Consider the following 21,254-nt stretch of genomic DNA (forward strand, 5'->3'; position numbering starts at 1 on the left):
CATCAATCATTTAAAAAATCAAGATATTGATAAGACTTGAAATACTACTGGATCAAAATGGTCTGTTTCAAATAGTCCACTGTGACCAGAAGACAGTAGCCAAATCTTCAAAGGAAGCACCGCCTGAAGTAAAAACGTGGAGTAATCAATCTCTTTTCACTACCTTCCTATGGGCTCTGTCCTTTTGATCTCTTAAGTTAGGCTGATCAGTTCTTCCCCAACATGTATTCTGTTTGTATTATAAAATTACCAACATTCTTCTCTTACCCAAACATGAGAAAATGTGTAGAAAGTATTGACAATCTTACTAAACCTTATACATTGATCTTTAGGATTTTAAAACTTTAAAGGAGAGGGAACAAAGAGAATCAAAGTATATAATCTTGACTATTATTAGTTAATAAACAATTTATGACTCCACAAATTTATCCATCGTTTCCACAAATTTATCCATCATTATTCCATTTGTTTGTTTGGTTTTGGTCATACATTAACTTGCATATGCAAACAAGGGTCCAGATTTTTAAAAGCCAAATATGGAAGGGGGATTTTGAATTATCTATTTTGCTGCTACACAAGTTCAAACTTTGGGGGCCTGTGGGCACATCTGAAAACCAGAAAATCTGTTGTGAGTGCACCCCCCCCATGTCTATTGACAACAATAGAATGCTTCATTTGCTGATTTTAAGGACTGCTGCCCAACAGTGAGAAGTCTGGGAACAGAGGAAAGGCAACTCTGCTGACCTGGGTGCTTTCCCTGTCTTGGCTAACCTTGGAAGGGGAGAATTACAACCACCAGCTGTGGCAAATTTGAAACATCTGGCCCATAAACTTATTTGCACCAATCCTCTCAGCAGTGTTTAATTTTTTAGGGTTCTTTAAAAAAAACTTTCTCTCCATGTCTCTCTATTCCCTTCCCCTTCCCTATCTTGAGTTGTTTTGCTTCCCCTCCCCCGCCTCCCCCTTTCCTTCCCCTTTCTTCCTACCCCTTCCCTGCTCTGTTGGCCTTTCTGGAAGATATGGAGATTATAGTAGTTGATTGGTGGTCGGGCAGTGGTCTTTATAGGTCAGGGTGAGTCTAAGCAGTTGGAATGTTGATGAGATAAAGTGGCTCACAGCTGCTAAGAGTGAGAGTCTTATCCGCACAGAGTTGCCTGCCACCCCAGATGCAAAGTGGGGAGGGAGTGAATACATATTCAGTTCCAAGGCTGTATGAGTTGTTATCTGGTTAGCTATTTTGTACAAAGTTACTAGTAGGGATTTTGTAAATGTTACTGATTTAATAGCATAATGTTATTTTTCAAAGTTTTAATTTTATTATTAATATTTTGTACTGTATTTGATTTTCATTTTGTATACCGTTTTTGAATTTATTAATTTATTGTTTTTGAACTTTAATTTGTATATTGTTTTGATTTCTTGCATTGTATTTAACCTCCACTTTCTATACTGTTATTGGGGATTCTTTATACTGTATCTGATTTTTATATTTTATATTGTACAGTGATTTGAGGATTTTTTTATTTTCTTTTTTGGTATTGTACTTGACTTGTATTTTGTACATAGCTTTGATGTTCTCTTGTATAGTACTGGACCTCTACTTCGTACAATGTTTGAAATCCTGTTCTCTTGTATTTTATTTCTATTTTCTGTACATTACTTTGAGATTCTTTGAATATAAAGCAATTAAGAATTTTCTAAATAAATGAATAATAATTTCAGTGGGGTAGGGGAAGGGGCAAGGGATCCTGTGGGTTCCAGGGAAGGCCTCTCAAGCATGTATGTGCCCATAGGTGCCATACTGGTGACCCCTGTTTCAATAGCTATTGAGAAATGTGGTCAATTCTCTATCTTCAGGTAGAATCACATACCCAAACAGAACAAAATTTTAGGGTTATGCAATACCTCATATTTAGTAATATCTTTAATTTTAATAAGAATTTACTTTCAAAACTGAATAATCACCAGACATTTTCAAAATATGTGAGTAATGACTGCTCCTGTGGAACATCTTCAGCATGAATTGTTCTAAAAGTTAGAGATATGCGAGAGACTGGTTTCAGAACTGGTCAGCCTATTTTCAAATGCACTACTACCCCACTGATCTGTTGAGGGACACGAGGGTATGGCTTTGCTATGTTCTCCCAATTTCTAACTATGACATTGTTACCTAAAATGAATAGCAATTCATTTTTCCGTAAGTTTTTTTCTCAAGGAAATTAGAGAAAAGCTCTGATTTCTCTGAGATATGAGGTGTAGACCCAGTTGTCCTGCTAAAACTTGTTTTGTCCAACTCTCAGTATCAGTGGGCTGAGGGCAAAAGTTTGCCTCCACCTGTGTGAGCTATGGCTTACTTTCTGCAACAGAAATTAGTGGCTCCTGTTTTATTCTCAAAAATTGTTGAAATTCACACTTTACTTCTGCATTTCCATCTTGACGTTCATTTCTTTTACTCAACCCTCACTACCCTTTAAGTTATTCCACTTCATTATCTTGGCTAGCAATTGATAAAACTTTCTCTTCCCCCTTCTGTTTTCTCTTCCTTTTGTTTTAACTTTCTATACTGAGGGCCACAGTTTATTTCACAGTTTACATACCAAGCATATTTTACATGCATTTACAAATATAAAGTGATGGTAACACAACTCATGCACCTACAGATGACAGAAGGATTCATGATACCTGAACTGTAGAATGCTGTGTGACTAACAAACTGAAGCCAAGGAAATCTCATCAGTCTCAAATGAAATGACTTTTATGATAGCCTCCTCTCAATCTCACAGTAATGATCTTTGAATAAAACCTGAGTGGCAAAGATCTGAAAATGATCCGTGTAGAGGCACAACTGCAGCAGTAGGGTAGCTGCTCGCCACCGAAGCTGCACTGGAAAGTTTGGAGATGGGATAAGTCACCTGGGAGTCAACAAGGTGTTATATTCTTATTTTAAAAATAGGGGCTATACTCATTATGTGTGTAAGGCCCCATTTGTAGGCCATGTCACTCTAATATATGAGTTGGAGGAAATAACTTATTGAGCTTTTAAGACCATTGCTGTAGAGCTGAAATTTTGAAAAGCATCACTTCTTGTATTTCATTCCACCTAAACTCAACATATGACATTTAAAATATGAATAGAATATGAGTATACATCCATGCATACCGCTGACCTAAGATGCACTATTTCTACCAGCATTATAAGACGGGCTATGATTAATATAAGATCACATGCCTCAATATCCAGGCCTATTTACCTTTTCTTTAGCCCTGAGTTGGTCAAACATCTCCTGGATCTCAACTTTCCAATCTTCTTGAAGGGAATGGAAAGAATCCTTTGGCATTTCAAAAAAACCAGACTCCTCAATATTGGTTAGATGGTTTAAAATATTGGCAAAAGAGGGCCTTGAATGAGGGTCAGCATTCCAACAATCTAAACAGGATAAAGACATGATAGATAAACAATCTTGTTCAAAAGTTGCAAGAGTATCCCTGGGACCATACCAACAATCTACACACACTCTGCATTGTTGACATCCTTGTTAACCCTCTTGTCTTGGATTCATATGATTACATACCATTTACCAACTTTTTCTTTTTAGACTACATTTTGATAAAGACTTGCACTCCACCACAACACAAACTCAAATAATCTATCATCTATACTAGACACCAGCACATTAGTGTTATTACAAGCACCTCCAAACAAAAATCCTAGTAACAGATCTCTTACAACACATCTACTTTGGCCTCATATCATAAGCTTTCCCAAGACAAACTGATGAATGTGCAGCATTCTACATCAATTACTCGCTACAAAGCTCCCGATAATTCAGAAAAGTAAGAAATACACTCACTATAGTTTATCCCATCATTCGTAAAACATGCTTAATAAAAAGTAGCCTTTGAAGTTAATAAGGATCCACCTATATGCTTTTTCATTCAAATATGTCTCTACCGACCTTTCCTGTACCTGTGACTTTATACAATTCCTTACAAAAAATCCAAATTCTCTAAATACAGTTGAGTTCAAAATAAAGTATGAAAACTGATTTATTGATCCCATCCTTCCTTCCTTGTGAAGGAACCCAGGGCAGTTATACTCAAAGCAAATAAGCAAATTTGTCTATGTTATATCAAGCTGTGTTTATACTGAGCACAGTATAAGAGTTCGGTCAGTACAGAATTTGGTGTTGTTGGCACAGAATAGGAAGAGTTCTGATAGTTTACAGCATACTAACTATACAAAGAAGAAGGTAACCACTGTAGTTTTCACACACAACAATTTCAAATAAGGTTGCTTCTTAATGTCTAGTAACCCTCCTTTTAGTTGAGCCCAATGTGATTTCCATAGGACTGTACTTGTAAGAACATAAGAGGAGCTTGCTGGATCAGGCCAATGGTCCATCTAATCCGGCATCCCATTCCTACAGTCACCAACTAGGTGCCTATGGAAGTGCATAAACAGGACCTGAGCACAAGTGTGCTCTCTCTTCCTGAAGTTTCCAGCAAGCCTTTGACCATTATAAAACTTCTGACAGCATACTGGTATCTCAGTTGATATATGACTTTCCTCCTTATCCTACAGGATATACAAAAACTGTCAAAATGAATGCCGCACACCCTCCGCAGGGGAAAGGGACCTATTAGGATGGTCCGTCCCAGATGCCTGATGGAGCCAAAGGGATTCCTGAATGCGCTGGGAGATTGGGAGCCGTCAGAAGGTCGCCCGGTCGAAACCCTGGTGACAGAGTGGAATAGGGAGATCACCAGGGCAATAGACCGGGTGGCTCCGAAACGTCCTCTCCCCCTGAACAGAACTCAGATTGCACCCTGGTATACACCACGCTTACGGGGTCCGAGGCAGGAGGTGAGACGACTAGAGTGCCGGTGGTGGAAATCTCGCTCTGAAGACGATCGGACACTGGTTAGAGCAGCAATAGCTGCCTATCAAGTGGCAACAAAGGCAACAAAGGATTTCTTTGCTGCCTCTATTGCATCCGCAGAGTGTTGTCCCAGAAGGTTGTTCCAAGTGGTCCGAAGCCTGGTCGGTCCAGTTGCGCAGGAACCCTTGGAGCATTCTAAAGCCTCCTGTGACACATTTGCCAAACACTTTGCTGATAAAATCGAGCGCCTGAAGAACACGATTCCGTACGCCGTGGATACAGGAAGTGGGCCAGAGTCGGCCAGTTGCATCCCGGTTCGGTGGGATCGGTTTCAGCCTCTTCCCTCTGAGGAAGTGGACAAGGTGCTCTCTACTGTGAGGCCGACCACCTGTCTGTTTGACCCTTGCCCTATATGGCTCATTGTGGGCTGCAAAGAGAGACTGAGCGAAGGGATCAAGGCAGTGTTAAATGCTTCCTTGGAAGAGGGTGCACTGCCATTAGCCCTTAAGGAGGCAGTAATCAAGCCCATTCTGAAAAAGTCCTCCTTGGATCCCCAAGAGTTGAACAACTTTCGCCCAGTCTCTAATCTACCATTTTTGGGCAAGGTGATCGAGCGAGTGGTGGCCACACAGCTACAGTCACACTTGGATGAAGCAGATTATTTAGATCCATTCCAATCGGGCTTCAGGACTGGATATGGAACTGAAACAGCCTTGGTCGCTCTGGTGGATGATTTGAGGAGGGCGTTGGATAGGGGAGAACATGCCTTCCTTGTCCTCCTGGATCTCTCAGCGGCTTTCGATACCGTTGACCACGGTATCCTCTTGGATCGCCTGGAGGGAATGGGAATAGGGGGCACTGTTTTACGGTGGTTCCGTTCCTACCTCTCAGACAGGCACCAATGGGTGGCACTGGGAGATGAGGTTTCAGACCCTTGGCCTCTCAACTGTGGTGTGCCACAGAGTTCTATCCTCTCTCCCATGCTATTCAACATCTATGTAAAGCCGCTGGGGGCCATCATCAGGAGATTTGGGTTGCAGTGTCACCAATATGCGGATGACACTCAGCTCTATCTGTCATTTAAGTCCTCACCAGAGTTGGCTGTGGATACCATTTCCAAGTGCCTGGAGTCCGTAAGTGGATGGATGGGAGGTAATAGGCTGAAGCTGAACCCCGACAAGACCGAGGTACTGCTTGTGGGAGACAAGAGGAGGTTGGGTGATATTGACCTGGTGTTAAATGGGGTAAAATTGCCCCTAAAGGACCAGGTTCGCAGCCTCGGGGTCATTCTTGACTCCCAGCTGTCCATGGAGGCTCAGGTTTTGGCAGTGAGCCGGGCAGCTTGGTATCAATTACATCTAATACAGAGGCTGCATCCCTACCTTCCTGTCCATCTGCTCCCACGGGTGGTACATGCCCTGGTCTCCTCTCGCTTAGACTACTGTAATGCGCTCTACGTTGGGTTACCCTTGAGGACGGTCCGGAAACTACAGCTGGTACAGAATGCGGCAGCACGGTTGATTAAGAACAGCCGCCGCCGTGATCATATCACTCCAGTGCTAGAAGATCTGCACTGGTTACCAGTTGTTTACCGGGCCCAATTCAAGGTGTTGGTGTTAACCTTTAAAGCCCTACACGGTTTTGGTCCAGTTTATGTAAAGGAGCGCCTCCAGCATCATCAAATATGCCGCCTGACGAGATCAGCCTCACAAGACCTTCTCTTGCTCCCGCCAGTTAAAACAGCTAGGCTGGTGCGGACCAGAGAGAGGGCATTTTCGATTGTGCCCCCCCCCTCTGGAACTCTCTGCCATGTGACCTTCGCCATGCCCCCTCCCTGGTAGGTTTCCACCGAGAATTGAAAACCTGGCTGTTTAGGCGGGCTTACGGGACTTTTGGGTAATTTAGTTTTATTCTGTAAAGATGTGGGTGAGTTTAGATTAAGTAGAGTCTGATGTTGTATTTGTATTTATATGTTATATTTTAATTTTCTGTACGTCGCCAAGAGTGGCCGTTAATTCGGCCAGATAGGCGACTTAGAAATAAAATTTTATTATTTTTATTATTATTTCTAGAGGCTCAGTTACAAAGTTATTAGACAAAAATATTCTAGTTTGCTTTTATTTCTTCAAATATTGACTGGACCCTGAACAGTGCAGTGAAACAAGAGAAAGGAAACCAGGCCCTGTATTATTACAGGTCTCTCTTAGCTCACTTTACTTTCATTTCAAGACATTCGACAGTGTAACAAAATAGCATGGTTGCTGCCGCTCAAAAACCAGACAATCGTTCAGAACAGAGTTCAGAACAGTGAATCATTAATGATTCATGCAAACAATGTGATCTATATGGGGCTGGCCTTGGCCCTGGTTTAGAAGCTCCAGCTGGTGCAAACTGCAGTGGCCAGATTGCTGATCAGAGCACATGGCCGACAACATGTGACACCACTTTTAAAACATCTGCACTGGCTGCCTATCCACTACCAAGCCAGGTTCAAGGTCCTTGTATTAAGCCCTGAACAACTTAGGTCCAGTGTAAGTACAGAAAGGGGGGGGTGATGTTTCCTATTGCACAATTTTGCTATTCTTTTCTCCCCAGTTGTGACCATTACTGCCACTGGGAAAAACAGATATATCCCCAAGCAGCATTATCCCTGCCTCTTTGCATCAGGTTTACAACAGAAGAATGAAAACATGACATACTGTAAAATAAAGTACTGTTGCCCACAAAATGCATGAGTGAGTAAGCAGGATAACTATGCAGGTGGCCTGTGCCTTTTAAAATTTCCCCAGACTTGAATCTGTCACTGTCTTTGCACTAATAAGGATTGCTATAATATCCAAAAAGGCATGTTAAGTATTGTCAACTCTGTGAAGCCTACCAGCATAGTTAATACAAGAACAAAATCAAAACTGGAGTTAAGCAGTGAGAGAACTAACGGAACAGTACTTTATAAGAGGACTGAAGATATATACCGTATCTTTGCCTAGTTTTATTATTTGAAATTTTAGAAATTGTTGTTGCACATTCTTCAGTTCTAGTATAAACTACAAAAGTCCCTTTGTATTTAAAAAAGTCATGTCATTTCTACTCTTAATCTATTTTGGTTTCCAGATGCAGACCAGTAAGCTATTGCTATAAACCTAAATCATTATCTTAGGTTCTTGAAAGTAAGCAAGATGCATTACATAAACTGTATAACACAATGAAAAGGTGGGTCCTTCAACAAAACAAGTGGGGTGTGCAACAAAATAATTAAAGACATTTTTGTTCTAACAGGCTTTCCCAGTTGGATGAATGGGTCTGTTTTTAAAATTTATCTGCTGTTTTCTGTTTTTAACTTTTTAAAAGTTTTTTTTATTGTACATCGTCTTGAGACAATTGTAGAAGGCAATTAATAATCTGAAGATAAATGTTGCAGTGTTGGGTGCTCCTTTTCAGCCTTCTTAAAGGATGCTCCATTCCATTCCGCCTCCAGTTTTCTATCCCCCCCCCATTAAATCAATGCTGTGCCCATTGAGCCTGCTCAGTCCTTACTCAGTGGTCTGGAGTGTCCTCCCCCATTAATTTTTTGCCACAGACCTGAACTTACAAGATCTGAACAGGGTGGTTTATAACAGATGCTATTGGAGGTCAATGATTCATAGGGTCAGCGTAAGTCGCAATCAGCTTGAAGGCACATAACAACAACGTGTGTGTGGGTACTTCTGGAAACTGGTCCCTCAAGCCAGCTGAGTTGACACTTCCCTCTTGCTGTTTTGGCTACATGATTGGCATGCAAAAGTCTTATAGTGCAATGTTGTGTATGTTTAGTGAGAAGTAAGTTAAACTGCATTCAGTGAGACTTATGAAGTGTGTATAGGATTGCTAAGAACAGATTTTTTAGTACTGTTGGGGAAAAATATACTGATGCCAACATTCAGAACAAATATGGTATTTCCAAAGCCTTATGAATGTAAATGTTTTTATGATAATATATCTTGCTAACTGAAAATTCTGTTTTGTGTTTATATGTGCAGCCTTTACAAGTCAAGAATGGATTATATTGTACCACTCACCCACTGGCAACCATTCTGCTAGATGCTGCCCTCTTATGGCCAAAAGCTTCATATGGCAATTTGCTGTCACAGAATACATGCAATAGAAGCACAACTTTCTTCTAGAAGTAAACAAAGTAACCAATGTTCTACCTACTCTAGTTCAGAAACTACAAAAGCAAAGTTGTTTAGTGTCTTCATAAAATCAGTATACAGAACAGTGCTCCAATAATATCAGGTATCTTGTGAGGTCCAGTGCAGTCAACTCTTACCTTCCATCAGTCTGGCAAAAGGTTCTGGGCAAGTTGAAGGAATAGGAAGGGCAAGTTTATTCATGGCAACACCATATGCTACTGCTAAGCCATCAATTCCTCGAAATGGTACTTCACCAGTTAGTAGTTCCCAAAGCAACACACCATAGCTATGAGAAGAAAACAATGTTTTGAACATCCAGAAATTACAAATCAGTTTCCTTTTGTTTGAGAATAACAAATGTTGTGGCAGTATGCAACAAGAACACATGAAAAGGACATCAGCAAGGATGAATCGGTGTGTTAGATCTCAGGTAAACCCTTGTGGTGCACCACAGTGTTTAAAAATAAGTAATTTTTCTTGCAGGGTCTGTTTTCCATATAATATCTATGAAATGTTACACAGAGTGGCATAAATCACTACTCATCATATAAACCTGCTCATGAACTCAAGCTGCACTGGAGAAGCCCTCAGTGGGTTTCCTCTGTTGCCTGATATCCAGACATAGGGCCTTGTGTGTTTTGGAATCTGGAACCTGGAACAGTATATCTAGAGATGTCTGGCTCCATCACTACTTGATTTTAGGCAACAAGCAAAAATGGTTCTTTTTCAGCAACTTTTCAAAATTTTGGGCAGAACCTAAAACACTGAGTGAGCATAGTTCCCCTCACACAATGAGACTTCACCTTCCTCTTCTCCCGCCTGCTGCCCCTCACCCTCAGAATAGATTTTGAGGGTCTGTAGGAGGAGAAGGAGGTGAGGTCTCATTGTGTGAGTGGAAGTCTTCTCTGCTCACACATGAATAGCACTGTATATAGCCCTTTGCTTTAAAGGATGTATTGCTGTTTTTAAGTTGCTGCTGTTGGCTTTGCCTTGATTATATTGTCTGAAGGCGAAATAGAAATCCCCAAAATAAATAAATAATGCACTTCGCAGCCCTGTGATGACGACTATACTTACCAGAAAGCACACTAATGGTTGCTAACTATATTAAAAGATTACAGGGTCATATGTTCTCAGAATAAACACCTGGAGACATATACCCTCCTCAGTAGTGACTGGTGCCCACGAGACTTGGTGGGGATGCTATGGGAGCGTAGCCAATGAGGTCACAGCCAACTGCTGTTTCCTCCTTGTCCTCCCTTGCAAACATACTGTGGACATTTCAGCATTGCAGTTTTACAAATAGCACCTAACTAAACTGTAAAGTGTTTTACTTTGGTTCGGGGGGGGGGGTCCCTGCTGTCACAGTAGCTTCTCAAATGGAAAATAAGCTGAGTGGCCTCCAACTGTTCTGGTTCTTCCCCTATCTTTCTCCTTTGCTGCTTTCCCCCAGTGCCAACCCAAACCATCCAAAGAACTCAAGTGAATAGTAAAAAGAAAGGAAAAGACACATTTGGGCAACTTGGTCATGCATTTTTAAATTAAAACATATTTAAAATGAGCATCTGTAATTGTATAAAGGTAATGGTTAGGGTGTTGGACTAGGACCTGAAAGACCAGGGTTCAATTCTATACCCACTGAAATGAACACAGTGGGGCTTACTTCTATGTAAAATGAACAGGATTATGTCAGTTACTACAGTTAAATCATACCTCCTCCTTGGTATGGTTAACCATTATATATGTGAGACTAAGTGTCACAACAAATATTACATTCAGGAATATTATGTTTTATTTAAGCTACAGTATGCCTGGCTTATTCCCTGGTATGCAGAAAGAACCTCCGTGACCTGGAGTAGTGTATTCAAGTATGATGGATAATAGTAATTGGCTAAAGATTTCCAGAATTCTTTTAAAAAATAAAATCAATCCTGCAAATTGTAAGCTCCTATTGCTCAGAGAAAAAGGTATGGCAGGTGGAAAAACAAGAATATTAGAAAAAGGAATCTTTCACACCATGTGATCAGTTCTAAATACTGTGGCAGCAAGTAGTTCCTCCAGGATTACACTGGTGCAGCGACTCATTCACACGAAGTTATCTCTACGTTTCTTGGTTTTTGTAAAAACACGGATTTGCTTAACTCAAAATTCCTTCTCCTTTTGATCAACCACATTTACACAGGTCCCATCTCCTTACTCAAAGTGAAATTGGGGCTAGAAATGTGCAACAACCCTACACATGCCCTTCTAAGCGGATTGCAGAATGTCTGTGTTTTCAATTACTCTGTTGCTCTCTTCCACACACCCCATTATGAAACACAGTCCTGGGCTCAGAAAGAAAATAAACTTCTAGTCCTCTTGAAAGTACTGCTAAGCTTTTGTTTTAATTAAAATAATTATACGTTCTTGCTGTTATCGCTAATGTGTTAATTATCTTGCATAAGCCCGTATCAAGTATCAGATACTTTAAATAAATAAAAATGTTAAAGGTCCAGATCAGACTGACCCATTCTTGGGGCAGTTTGCCACCATGAATCTCCTCTCCCTCCCACCCTGACAATAAAACGGTCAAGTCCAGGTCCAACCCATGAAGAAACCAGATTCTCCTCATCCCCTCCCCCACTTATGATGCCAGCCAAAGAGTTTTCAGAGGCAGTTTGCCACCAAGAATCTCCTTTTCCCCCACACACACCAATGATAAAAAGGCCCAGTCAAGCCCATGAAGAAACCAGATTCTCACCACCACCACTTTAAGATGCCAGTCAAACATTTTTAGAGACAGTTTGCCATCAAGAATCTCCTTTCCCATCTCTCCCCTCTACAATAAATAGGGCCCAGTCTGACCCATGAAGAAACCAGATTCCTCACCCTCCATTATGATGCCAGCCAAACATTTTTAGGGGCTGCTTTTATGTCCATTATGTGGTTGCACTGTAGCATTCAGAAATTGAACCTCTAAGCTCCAATTGATGGTTGGGTGAAAGTTACTGAGGTTCTGTTGGAACTGCTCAAATGCCTCTTATCCGTGAGTCCAGGTGATAAAGATTCATCAATCTTTTAGCATTTGAAGACAGCAACTGAAAAAGTGTTGTTATAAGTCAGCCATGAAGATGTTGGTAGGCCCGTGAAGCTACATATGTACCACTGATCTAAAAATACATGCTCTTCTCAAAACAGAAGTGATTGTGAATAAGTACATAGTGGCAGTGTTTGGTGACTAGATGTGCTACAGCACTTTTCTAGAAAGGTTGACTTACATGAAATACCATGCAGTCCGAAACAACTGAAGTGGTTTTTTGTGCTTTATTCAAGCATGTAACAAATTGGCTCATTGTGGACATAATACTGGTTCCCTACCCCTATGGTTTTGCAAATGGGAAACTAGTCATGAACACATGCTTCCTCCTATTCTGCAACCATCCCCAAATGTTAGCCATAGTTTCTTTAAGAGCCATCCATGTGAAGAAATTTGGAAGAAGGTTGAAATCCTACAAGATAAATCCGATTTTACCAAAGGCAGCAATATTGAAGATCTGTTAACCACTATAGAAAATGTAATCTCTCTGGACAAATAAGGGAATTGGATGAAACAGATTATCTTCAACCATTCCAATGGACCCATTCTGGGTTCAGGCCCGGGTATGGGAATAAATCGGCCTCGGTCGCCCTGACGACCTTTACTGGGAGAAGGACAGGGTGAGTGAAACCCTTTTATACTTATTGATGTCTCAGCAGCTTTTGCTACCATTGACCAGTATCCTTCTGAACTGACTTGGGCATCAGAGGCACTGTTTTACAGTTATTCTGATCCTATCTCCAGGGTCAATTTCAGAGAATAGCATTAGGTGATTTCTCTTGGCCCCCTGGCAGATCTATTTCTCAGTAACATCTGAATCAGGAGAAGCTGTGCAAACCCTAGACCAGTGCCAGCCCACCACCAGTAAACTGACGCTGAACCCTAGCCAGATAGAGGCGCTGTGGCTAGGTGGTTCCAGAGTCTGGATAATTTATCAACTGCCTGCTTGGAATGGGATCATACTCCTTCTGAAAGAGCAAGTTTATAGTCTGAGGGTGTTCCTACGTCCATCTTTGTCACTAGGGGCCCAGGTGACCTCAATGGCTAGGAGGGCCTTTACCAGCTTCAGCTGGTAAAGACAGCTGTGACCATTTCTAGACTGGGATAGCCTGACCACTGTTGTGCATGCACTGGGAGCCTCCAGGTTGGATTACTGTAATGTGCTCTATGTGGGGCTGCTCTTGAGGCTGGTCCAGAAGTTGCAGCTAGTGCAAAATGCACCAGCGCAGGACTTTGCCAACATGTAACCCCGTTACTGAAAGAATTGCACTGGCTGCCCATTCAAGTTCAAGGTGTTGGTTTTGGTATATAAATCCCTATACAGCTTGGGACCAGGATATCTGAAAGATCGTCTCACCCCTAATATAGCCACTTGATCACTGTGCTCTGCAGGTGAGGGCCTCCTGCAGATACCATCTCATAAGGAGGTCCTTTCCACACAGCCTAGGAATCTGGCACCTACTTTTTGGAATTCCCTTCCCTTTAATATTAGACAGGCACCATCTTTGTTGTCTTTTTGGTGCCTGCTTAAGACCTTTCTTTTTCAAGCCTTTTAAGTCCACATCTGTGTTGGAATTGTTTTAAAGATGTTTTTAAAATGTTTTTAATTTTTTAAAAATATATATTGTGTTTAAGATGTTTTTATGGTGTTTTATAGATGTTTTTAAAGTTTTGTCTTTTGTTTGCTGCCGTGAGCTTCTTCTGGGAGGAAGGGCAGGACATAAATTTAATAAATAATATTCTTCCTCTTCTTCCTCTTCTTCTGTTTGTGTGGGTAACTAATTGTGCAATGTAAGAAAATGATAATCTAGTGTCAGAAATAAAGTTAATTAGAAAGAAGCAGAGGAAGGTACAGGAGACAAAGCAGGAACATATCCATGATTTTCTTCAGAAGACAGATGCATTTTCAGTATTCAATTTTTTTTTAAAAAAAGGAAATACTTGTTTTTATAGCCAAAAGTTACAGAAAGGAACCTGCATTTCTTCAGTGCATTGACATTGACAATATGCTGTGTTCTCCAAATGTTTCAGACAACACCAGTCAGATTAGCTTTGTATGTAGGGCATCTAAGCTTCTTGTTGTTGGCAGTTTTACAAGACTTTTGTGGATGGATATGAAGACACTAATTCATCACCAATTATGTGGATATAACTCAAGAATTGATAGGAATGGTGTTAGTGTTGACCTTTAAAGACTTATATGAGCTGTGATCCAGTTATTTCTTGGAGTGTCTGCTCTCACATAAACTGGCCCAGATGCTGCAGAAAGTAAGGGGGGGTATTCGTTCTGCTGATGTGGCAGTGCCTTCTCTGCTGTGGTGCTGACTGTGGGATTCTCTCCTCTTGGCAGCACAGACAACATCATAGTTGACATTTCACCACCAAACAAGCACATGCCTGTTCTCCCAGGCTTTTGGAGGAAATTTGTTGAGGCTGTCCAAAGCTTCAGGCTTGTTTTTTTGCTGCTCTGTTTTAATGGTAATCGGTACTATTAATAACTTGCTTTAATTGTTGTTTTATGCTTGGGAATTCTAAGACATCAAAAAACAATCAGTGCAGTTTTGAAAGATTCAGGCCACCATCTTGATTAAAAATGGCATTCAACTGTATCCAATCAGATGAAAATCTGCTCTTTGATATCAGGAACCATTATGAAAAATTTAGTGTTGGTACTTAAGAGGTGTCCAAAAGCACAGTAAACAAAAAACTTTCCGAAGGATATATGATGTAAATGATGTTTTATACTGTGTTTGGAAACCACCCTTTGTCTGACCACTTTGTATGATGTATTTTTGTAAATAAAACAATGGTACAAATGACCAAAAAGATTCAGACTGTTTTCTGATGGGAATTTTAGGGCTTTATAATAAGTGCCATAAGTTTGATTTTGGGGGCAAATCTACATGGCTGATGAAGGTGACTACCTCAGAATCTATGAAATGGAAAAAAAGTCTTGTTTTCTGGCTCATAACTGAAATAGGTCTGAATGTCTGTCTTGAGTGTAGAAATTTCTTTTCTGTCTGAAGCCTGAAAAACAGAAATGCCAAGCTAAGACAATGAACTTTACTTTAAGATTCCATTTTTTCTGCTTGTAATAATTTTTATTTGGACTAATTTTCTGTTTGGATTTTCCTGGATCCTTTATTTGGACTTCAGATTGATCTCTAGTAATATGCATCTAAGACCACATGAGCCTGATTCCTGGAATTTCACTCTGGATTGGTAGCTATATTTTTCTCTTAATCTAAAAGGCCATGGAGTTGGACAACTGGGATAATGTAGTAAACATTAACTAAAGGGCTGGTGGTGTATAGGCGGGCCAATGTAGAATTCAGCAATGGTTAAATTGTAGTTAATTTTAATCTTGCATATTGCTCTTGTAACAAAGTTTATTTGCATATTCATATTCTCTTTTGATTTCTATATAATCATTACTTGCATATACTATTTCTTATTTCTCCCTTCTTCAAGATTTATTCATGCATTCTAATCTGCTGCAGATTTCTGTTCGATACTATTTTGCTCATAACTTTCATAAACTGAAATGCATTCACTAGTCTTCTGCTGATGTATTTAAAATAAACTTTCCAAACAGATTTTAGCATTATGAGTCATGTTTGATTACCATCCTTTTGCCTGCTAGAGCAATTTTCAGTACCAACAACATGCTTCCCATAAACTGACGGCATAAAAATATATTTACAGCAATCCCTAAACAACACTGTCCCACTCCTTCAAGGTAAACACACAGATTTAGCTACCAGGGAGAACAGCAAAACTATGAATCTTTTACTAAAGGTAGGATAATTAGGTTAGAGAGGATGAGAAGGCTAATTTTAAATGCAAAAATAAATTAAATGCAACAAAGATATGGGAAGACAGAATGAAATCGTGTAGAACAGAGAAATGGACAAAACAGGATTCTAAGTAGAACAGATGTATGCTAATATTTCCAGTTGTGGGGGAGGAAAAAAAGATGGAAAAGCAGACACCCCCAAGCAGTTAGATTCCCTAGCAACTTCTTTCACTCTGCCTACTATAAGCTGCTCCCTGAACATTTTATACTATTTATAAGCATGTAAAGGATTGTAGTCAACTTGTGCATGTGAGATTTCTGAAAGACTTATGTCAGAGTAAAATATGTTAATCCTAAAGCTTCAGCTTTAAAGAATCTTAAGTATTTTACAAACTTATTATGGCAATTTCATTATACTGTGGTGGATTTATACTTTCATTTATTAAGGCTGCAATCCAATACACTCTTACCTGAGAGTAAGTCTCATTGAACCCAATGGAGTTTACTTCTGGGTAGAATTGTATTGGATTGCAGGTTTAGTCTGTAAGATTCTCATCTTAAACACAATCAAGTACTCATTTGTTCTTTCCATCTTCGGTGTTGATAGGATTCTCATCATGTAAGATATACAGGTACACAATATTGTTGAACCAAATGTAATTTGGATATAAGCCTGCTTATTTCTGCAGAATCTGGAATAAGGAAAGATCTTTTCAGCAAGGATTCTGTCCCATTATAGGGATGGCTAACCCATGGCTCTTCAGGTTATTGCTGCACTAAACAACCCATCAGCACCAGGACTCCTAGACTTAAGTGGACTAGCAAACCCTAAGGCTGTCCCTACAATTGTTTAGAAATTAAAATAAAATAAGCAGACACATATATGTTGATAACCCCAAACACAGCAGACATAGTATTAAAACAAGATATGCAACAAAACTTTAGTAAATCAGCTGTCTAGCAAGTAGGCATAATTTCAAGCAGAGACATGGCTTGTACCCCCTGGATACCTTCAGTATAACATGTCAAAAGTGTTTAGTGCCAATAGATGTACCTCCACACATCGCTGCCTTTAGAGAACATGGAGGAACGGATGACCTCAGGAGCCATCCAGGCGTATGTCCCAGCCGCACTCATTTTGGTTGTCTTATGCCATTCTCTGGCCAAGCCAAAGTCTGTGATCTTCAAGCTCTTATTGTTTAGGTCTCCATTTTCCACTTTCTCGAGTATCAATACTAGAGCACAGGGAGGAAAAAAGTTAGTGTAGGAAAATACAATTTATACTCAGTGCTTCCACTAGGAAAAATATTTGCCTACTTTTTTTTTTTTAGATCTTGTACAAAGTGTGTGGTAGGTGTTGAGAGAGGGGAAAAACAAAAGCCCTGCTATTACACAAACTACTTCATGTGCCTAAAGAGTAAAGCCTGGAGTGGAATTTCATTCAGTTGGCATATTAATTTAAGAGTTCTTCACTGCTTTATTTATAAAATATCTCTAAATGGTGTACTACATATTAAACACACAAATATGACAAAAAGATACAATAAAACCATCAATCCAAACTACCAATAAAAATGCTGATCAGTACTGTACTTAATTAGTAATCAGTACCATTCTTATGCCAACCAATCTAATTCACAGCTCCTGGGCTAATACATGGATGAGAATGAAATAGACCAGAAATAGACTTATCTATCTCTACCAAAGAGTAGCAAGTGTCATCCCTGGCAAGCAACAGGCCAGGCTGAAAATGAAGAGCCACTGGCAAAGCAGCAGGTGAAATTTCTAGGAATTTTCCAATAGTATGCAGGAGCAAATGACTGACATCATGGCACTGTATGGTAAAACAGATGAATACTGCAAACTTACTGTTGTTAGAACTTTGAAGATTACGATGAAGGGGCTAGTAATGAAGTTTTCACTTTAAAACAGTTAATTTTTAAAAAGGGACTTTAATTTACAAGGCTAATATGAAGAGGGAAATGATTGAGAGCATTAAACTTTGCTCTTAAGATACATAGCCTGAGAGCAAGGATGACACCAAAATCTATTTGCTTTTTCTATAAATCTCATCCACCAATACAAGGCGACATTCTCAGTCTGTCAGGCTTAGTAACTGCAACAGGACTTGAGGGAAGAGAAGTTCTTTGGGTGTACAAGACCCAGGCCATTTAGAGCTTTATTGATTTGAAGAGTATGCCTTGAATTGTACCAAGGAAAGTGATATGAATCCAATGCAGACACTGCAGCACTGATGTAATCTGTTCCTGACAAACCACTCTGTGAGAAGGCAAGATGCCAAGTTATGTACCAGTTGCAGCTTAAGAACAGTTATAAATGGCACTTTGGAGAATATACTACAGGAGCTACCTTGTGCCTTCCAAGGGCTATTGGACTCCAACTCCCATCAGCCCAAGCCAGCATTGCAAATGGTCAGGAATAATGTAAGCTGGCATGCAAAACATCTAGAGAGCACCAGGTTGGGGAAGATTGTGCTATAGTTGCTTAACTGTACTTCAAGGTTACAAACGGTACAAATAAAATTCCCTCTAAATATTTTCCTGTGATACAGTTCTGCTTTCTCCAACCTGTTATTTTTAAGATTGCTCAGTCTCCAGTCTTCCATTATTTGTAGATGGAGGAGACACATCTAAGTCCTGAGGAAAGGCTGCTGTTTTGCACCTGGATAGCCCATCTCTATCTTATGGCCACTCTGAGAGCTTTCAGTTTCTGGCCCCAAGGCATTATTTTGGTTAAGGATCTGCATTGGAATCAGCTGGCTAATTGGTGAAAACAAGATCCACCTGGGTCACCAACTCTTAAATGCAGACTGTTACAGTGTCTTGTGATCCTCATCTCCTGGGATTATCAAGGTGGTTATTCTATGTTTGAGGTGTCCTGAAGCCTGGGTATAACTAGCTGATATAGGCTAGCTAGACTTCCACTGAACTGTTTTCTTTTTTAAAGTATTGTTCTGCTTTTACCTTTGTTGTCTTCCCCTTTTTGTCTATTATATTCTAAAAAAATTCTTAAAACTAGTTGTTGGGGTTTTGTATGTGTTTCTACCAAACACAAAGGGTATTTTCACCCCTCATGTGCCTAGACCCTAGGTTCGTGCTATATAGAGATAAGGACAAGATCTGATGGGGAAAATCATGCTGATCTTTGGGAACAGATAAATTGGATGCTATGTCTTCTTCCCTTCTGGGTATTACTTTAGATCCATGAAGTCACCCCCCATCTGGGGTCAGAGTGTGCTTAAAAGGGTGTGGTGGCAGCTACATAAGAACTTTAGGCACAGCTAGTTTACCCAGGCTTGCTGTTGAGGAAGGGAGGGAGTGAAAGGTTCATCTCTTCCATCCATTACATTCCCAACCCAGCACTTTTTAAACTCTTGCATGATGGAAATCCACTGCACTCCCTCCACCTCCCACTCACTTTTCAGCAGAGCATTTATGTGAGCCTTTTATATATATAGCAATTTCAATGGAAAAGTTCCTACCAGGGTCGGACTTGCCTTGCCAATAGAATTTACAGAATTTATTTACATTTTGTTTTAAACTCCTCATGTGAGTTTCATGGTGTAGCTTCTTATTTGGTATTTCCTATATCTCTACCAACATGACTGCTACCCAAACGTTGCTTGAATAAAGCAAAGAGAAGGAAAACTAGAACTCAAATGCTGCTTATTTTGTGTTAATAAGTTTTACTTAATGTACTCCAAATATATATTTTAAAATAATCAACAAGCTTCTGCATAGTGCACCAGTGCTTAGCTGGTCGTTTCTGGCACAACCTAGAGTGGGGCTGTATCATCAGCACCACTACTCCTTTTGCATTGGGGTGGCAGCGGCTTCTTTTAAGAAATGGCAGAATGCAAAAGATAGGAGGGTAGAATGAATAAAATATAAGAGAAAGACATATCTGGTAAAAAGTGGCCTCATGTAGTAAATTCGATAGGGCCAGAGACTAAAATGATTGAAGACAACAGATCTAGGCAATAGCAGCACACATCAATTAGACCTGAGAACATGAAGAAACCTTATGTAGTAGCAAACATCCATTATTTAAAGTCCTTTCAATATGATCCTGTTCAAAAGCAATTTTAGTGAAAAAGCTGATGAGAAACCTAGATTCCATTCTTAGCTTTAATCTGCAGTGATCCCCACTTACACTAGCAAAATGCCAATGTAATGGCACGTATGGAGACAGATATGTGATTGCAGATATTTTTAATGGCATGTGCAGCTTAGCCAAATACACATTCAAAGCCAAAGCTCTATCTAAAATGCATCTTACTCAAGAGGAATCTTAGAAGAGAATGCATTTGGCACCTTGCATTTCACTGCACTTTAGCTGCCTAAATAGTTAACCATTTTTCATGTGCCTGTCCTATTACTGAACACAAAAGTCAGATGCATTGCCAGTGATAGTAAACCACATGCAATGATGTCAGCAGAATGCATGCAATAAGACAGACACAGGATACTTAGTAGCAGCAAGATCAATGCAGTTTTCAGGAAGTATTCTTCCTCCTCCATAATTTGTAGACAGCTATATTGGTCCATTAAAAAAATGGAATGGCCCCAGTTAGAAAACATCATCAACTACATAGTATATTATATAGTATGCAAACAATGTTTTGTTTTCTCCGTAATTGTTTGTCAGACTGGATGTTGAACAAAACTAGTGTTTAAAATCCTTCAATTTTCCAGCATTGCAGCCAAAACTATTACTACTGCTACGTTTCTCCATTATATTTCTTCAGTTTCACAACCTCATTTCTCTATTAAACTTCTTCAGTTTCACTCCCATAGTTTCCTAATAACAAGGAGTATATGAATGTGACAGAAGGTGTCCTTTATGGAGTATGCAGGAGCTATAACAGTGTTATAAGAGCATATTACTGGGAAGCATTCATACTAATTACAGTGGATTCTCTCAGCCACCAGTTAGGCAGACCTCTCATTACTGATGGTGGCTGTAGATGCATCATCCTAGTATCAGAGGGGCAGGGATAGACCCCTCCATCCCATGACACCTGCCACTTCCAGCAGTCAACTTGCCAAGCTGAGGAAGATCACAGTTAACTGATCACCAGGGGAGAACGTCCCTTGTGAGAGGCTGCTATAAGCAGCTCTCATTAGATAAGAACAGAAACATGCTTACTAGAGGAATCAAGGAAGAGGCAGGGTCTTCTCTCACTTAAAGTTAAGTTTTGGGAAATGATAGAAATGACAGGAGAAATAGCCTCTGTCCTTCACCAAAGTTTCCTGCAAGTCAGAAAAGATTTTACCTCTTAAGTCCTCTAGCAAAGAAGAACTAAAGAGAGA

General features: G+C 40.0%; 1 protein-coding gene across 13 annotated transcripts in view; it reads right to left on the bottom strand.

Annotated features, from left to right (window-relative positions):
- Positions 1 to 21,254, bottom strand: part of MAP3K9 (mitogen-activated protein kinase kinase kinase 9) — an 82,523-nt gene that overhangs the window by 16,831 nt on the left and 44,438 nt on the right. For 11 of the 13 annotated variants that reach the window (XM_061611171.1, XM_061611175.1, XM_061611182.1 and 8 more), the window contains 3 exons: positions 16,976 to 17,156; positions 9,187 to 9,335; positions 3,252 to 3,427 (listed from right to left, as the gene is read on the bottom strand). In XM_061611171.1, the coding sequence (XP_061467155.1) occupies positions 3,252 to 3,427; positions 9,187 to 9,335; positions 16,976 to 17,156 (506 nt within the window). Of the gene's footprint in view, positions 1 to 3,251; positions 3,428 to 9,186; positions 9,336 to 16,975; positions 17,157 to 18,291; positions 18,454 to 18,509; positions 18,632 to 21,254 lie in introns of those variants that run through there. The other 2 variants (XM_061611180.1, XM_061611181.1) reach the window with 2 other exon arrangements.

Source organism: Rhineura floridana, chromosome 2, assembly GCF_030035675.1.
Source record: "Rhineura floridana isolate rRhiFlo1 chromosome 2, rRhiFlo1.hap2, whole genome shotgun sequence".
Classification (NCBI taxonomy): Eukaryota; Metazoa; Chordata; class Lepidosauria; order Squamata; family Rhineuridae; genus Rhineura; species Rhineura floridana.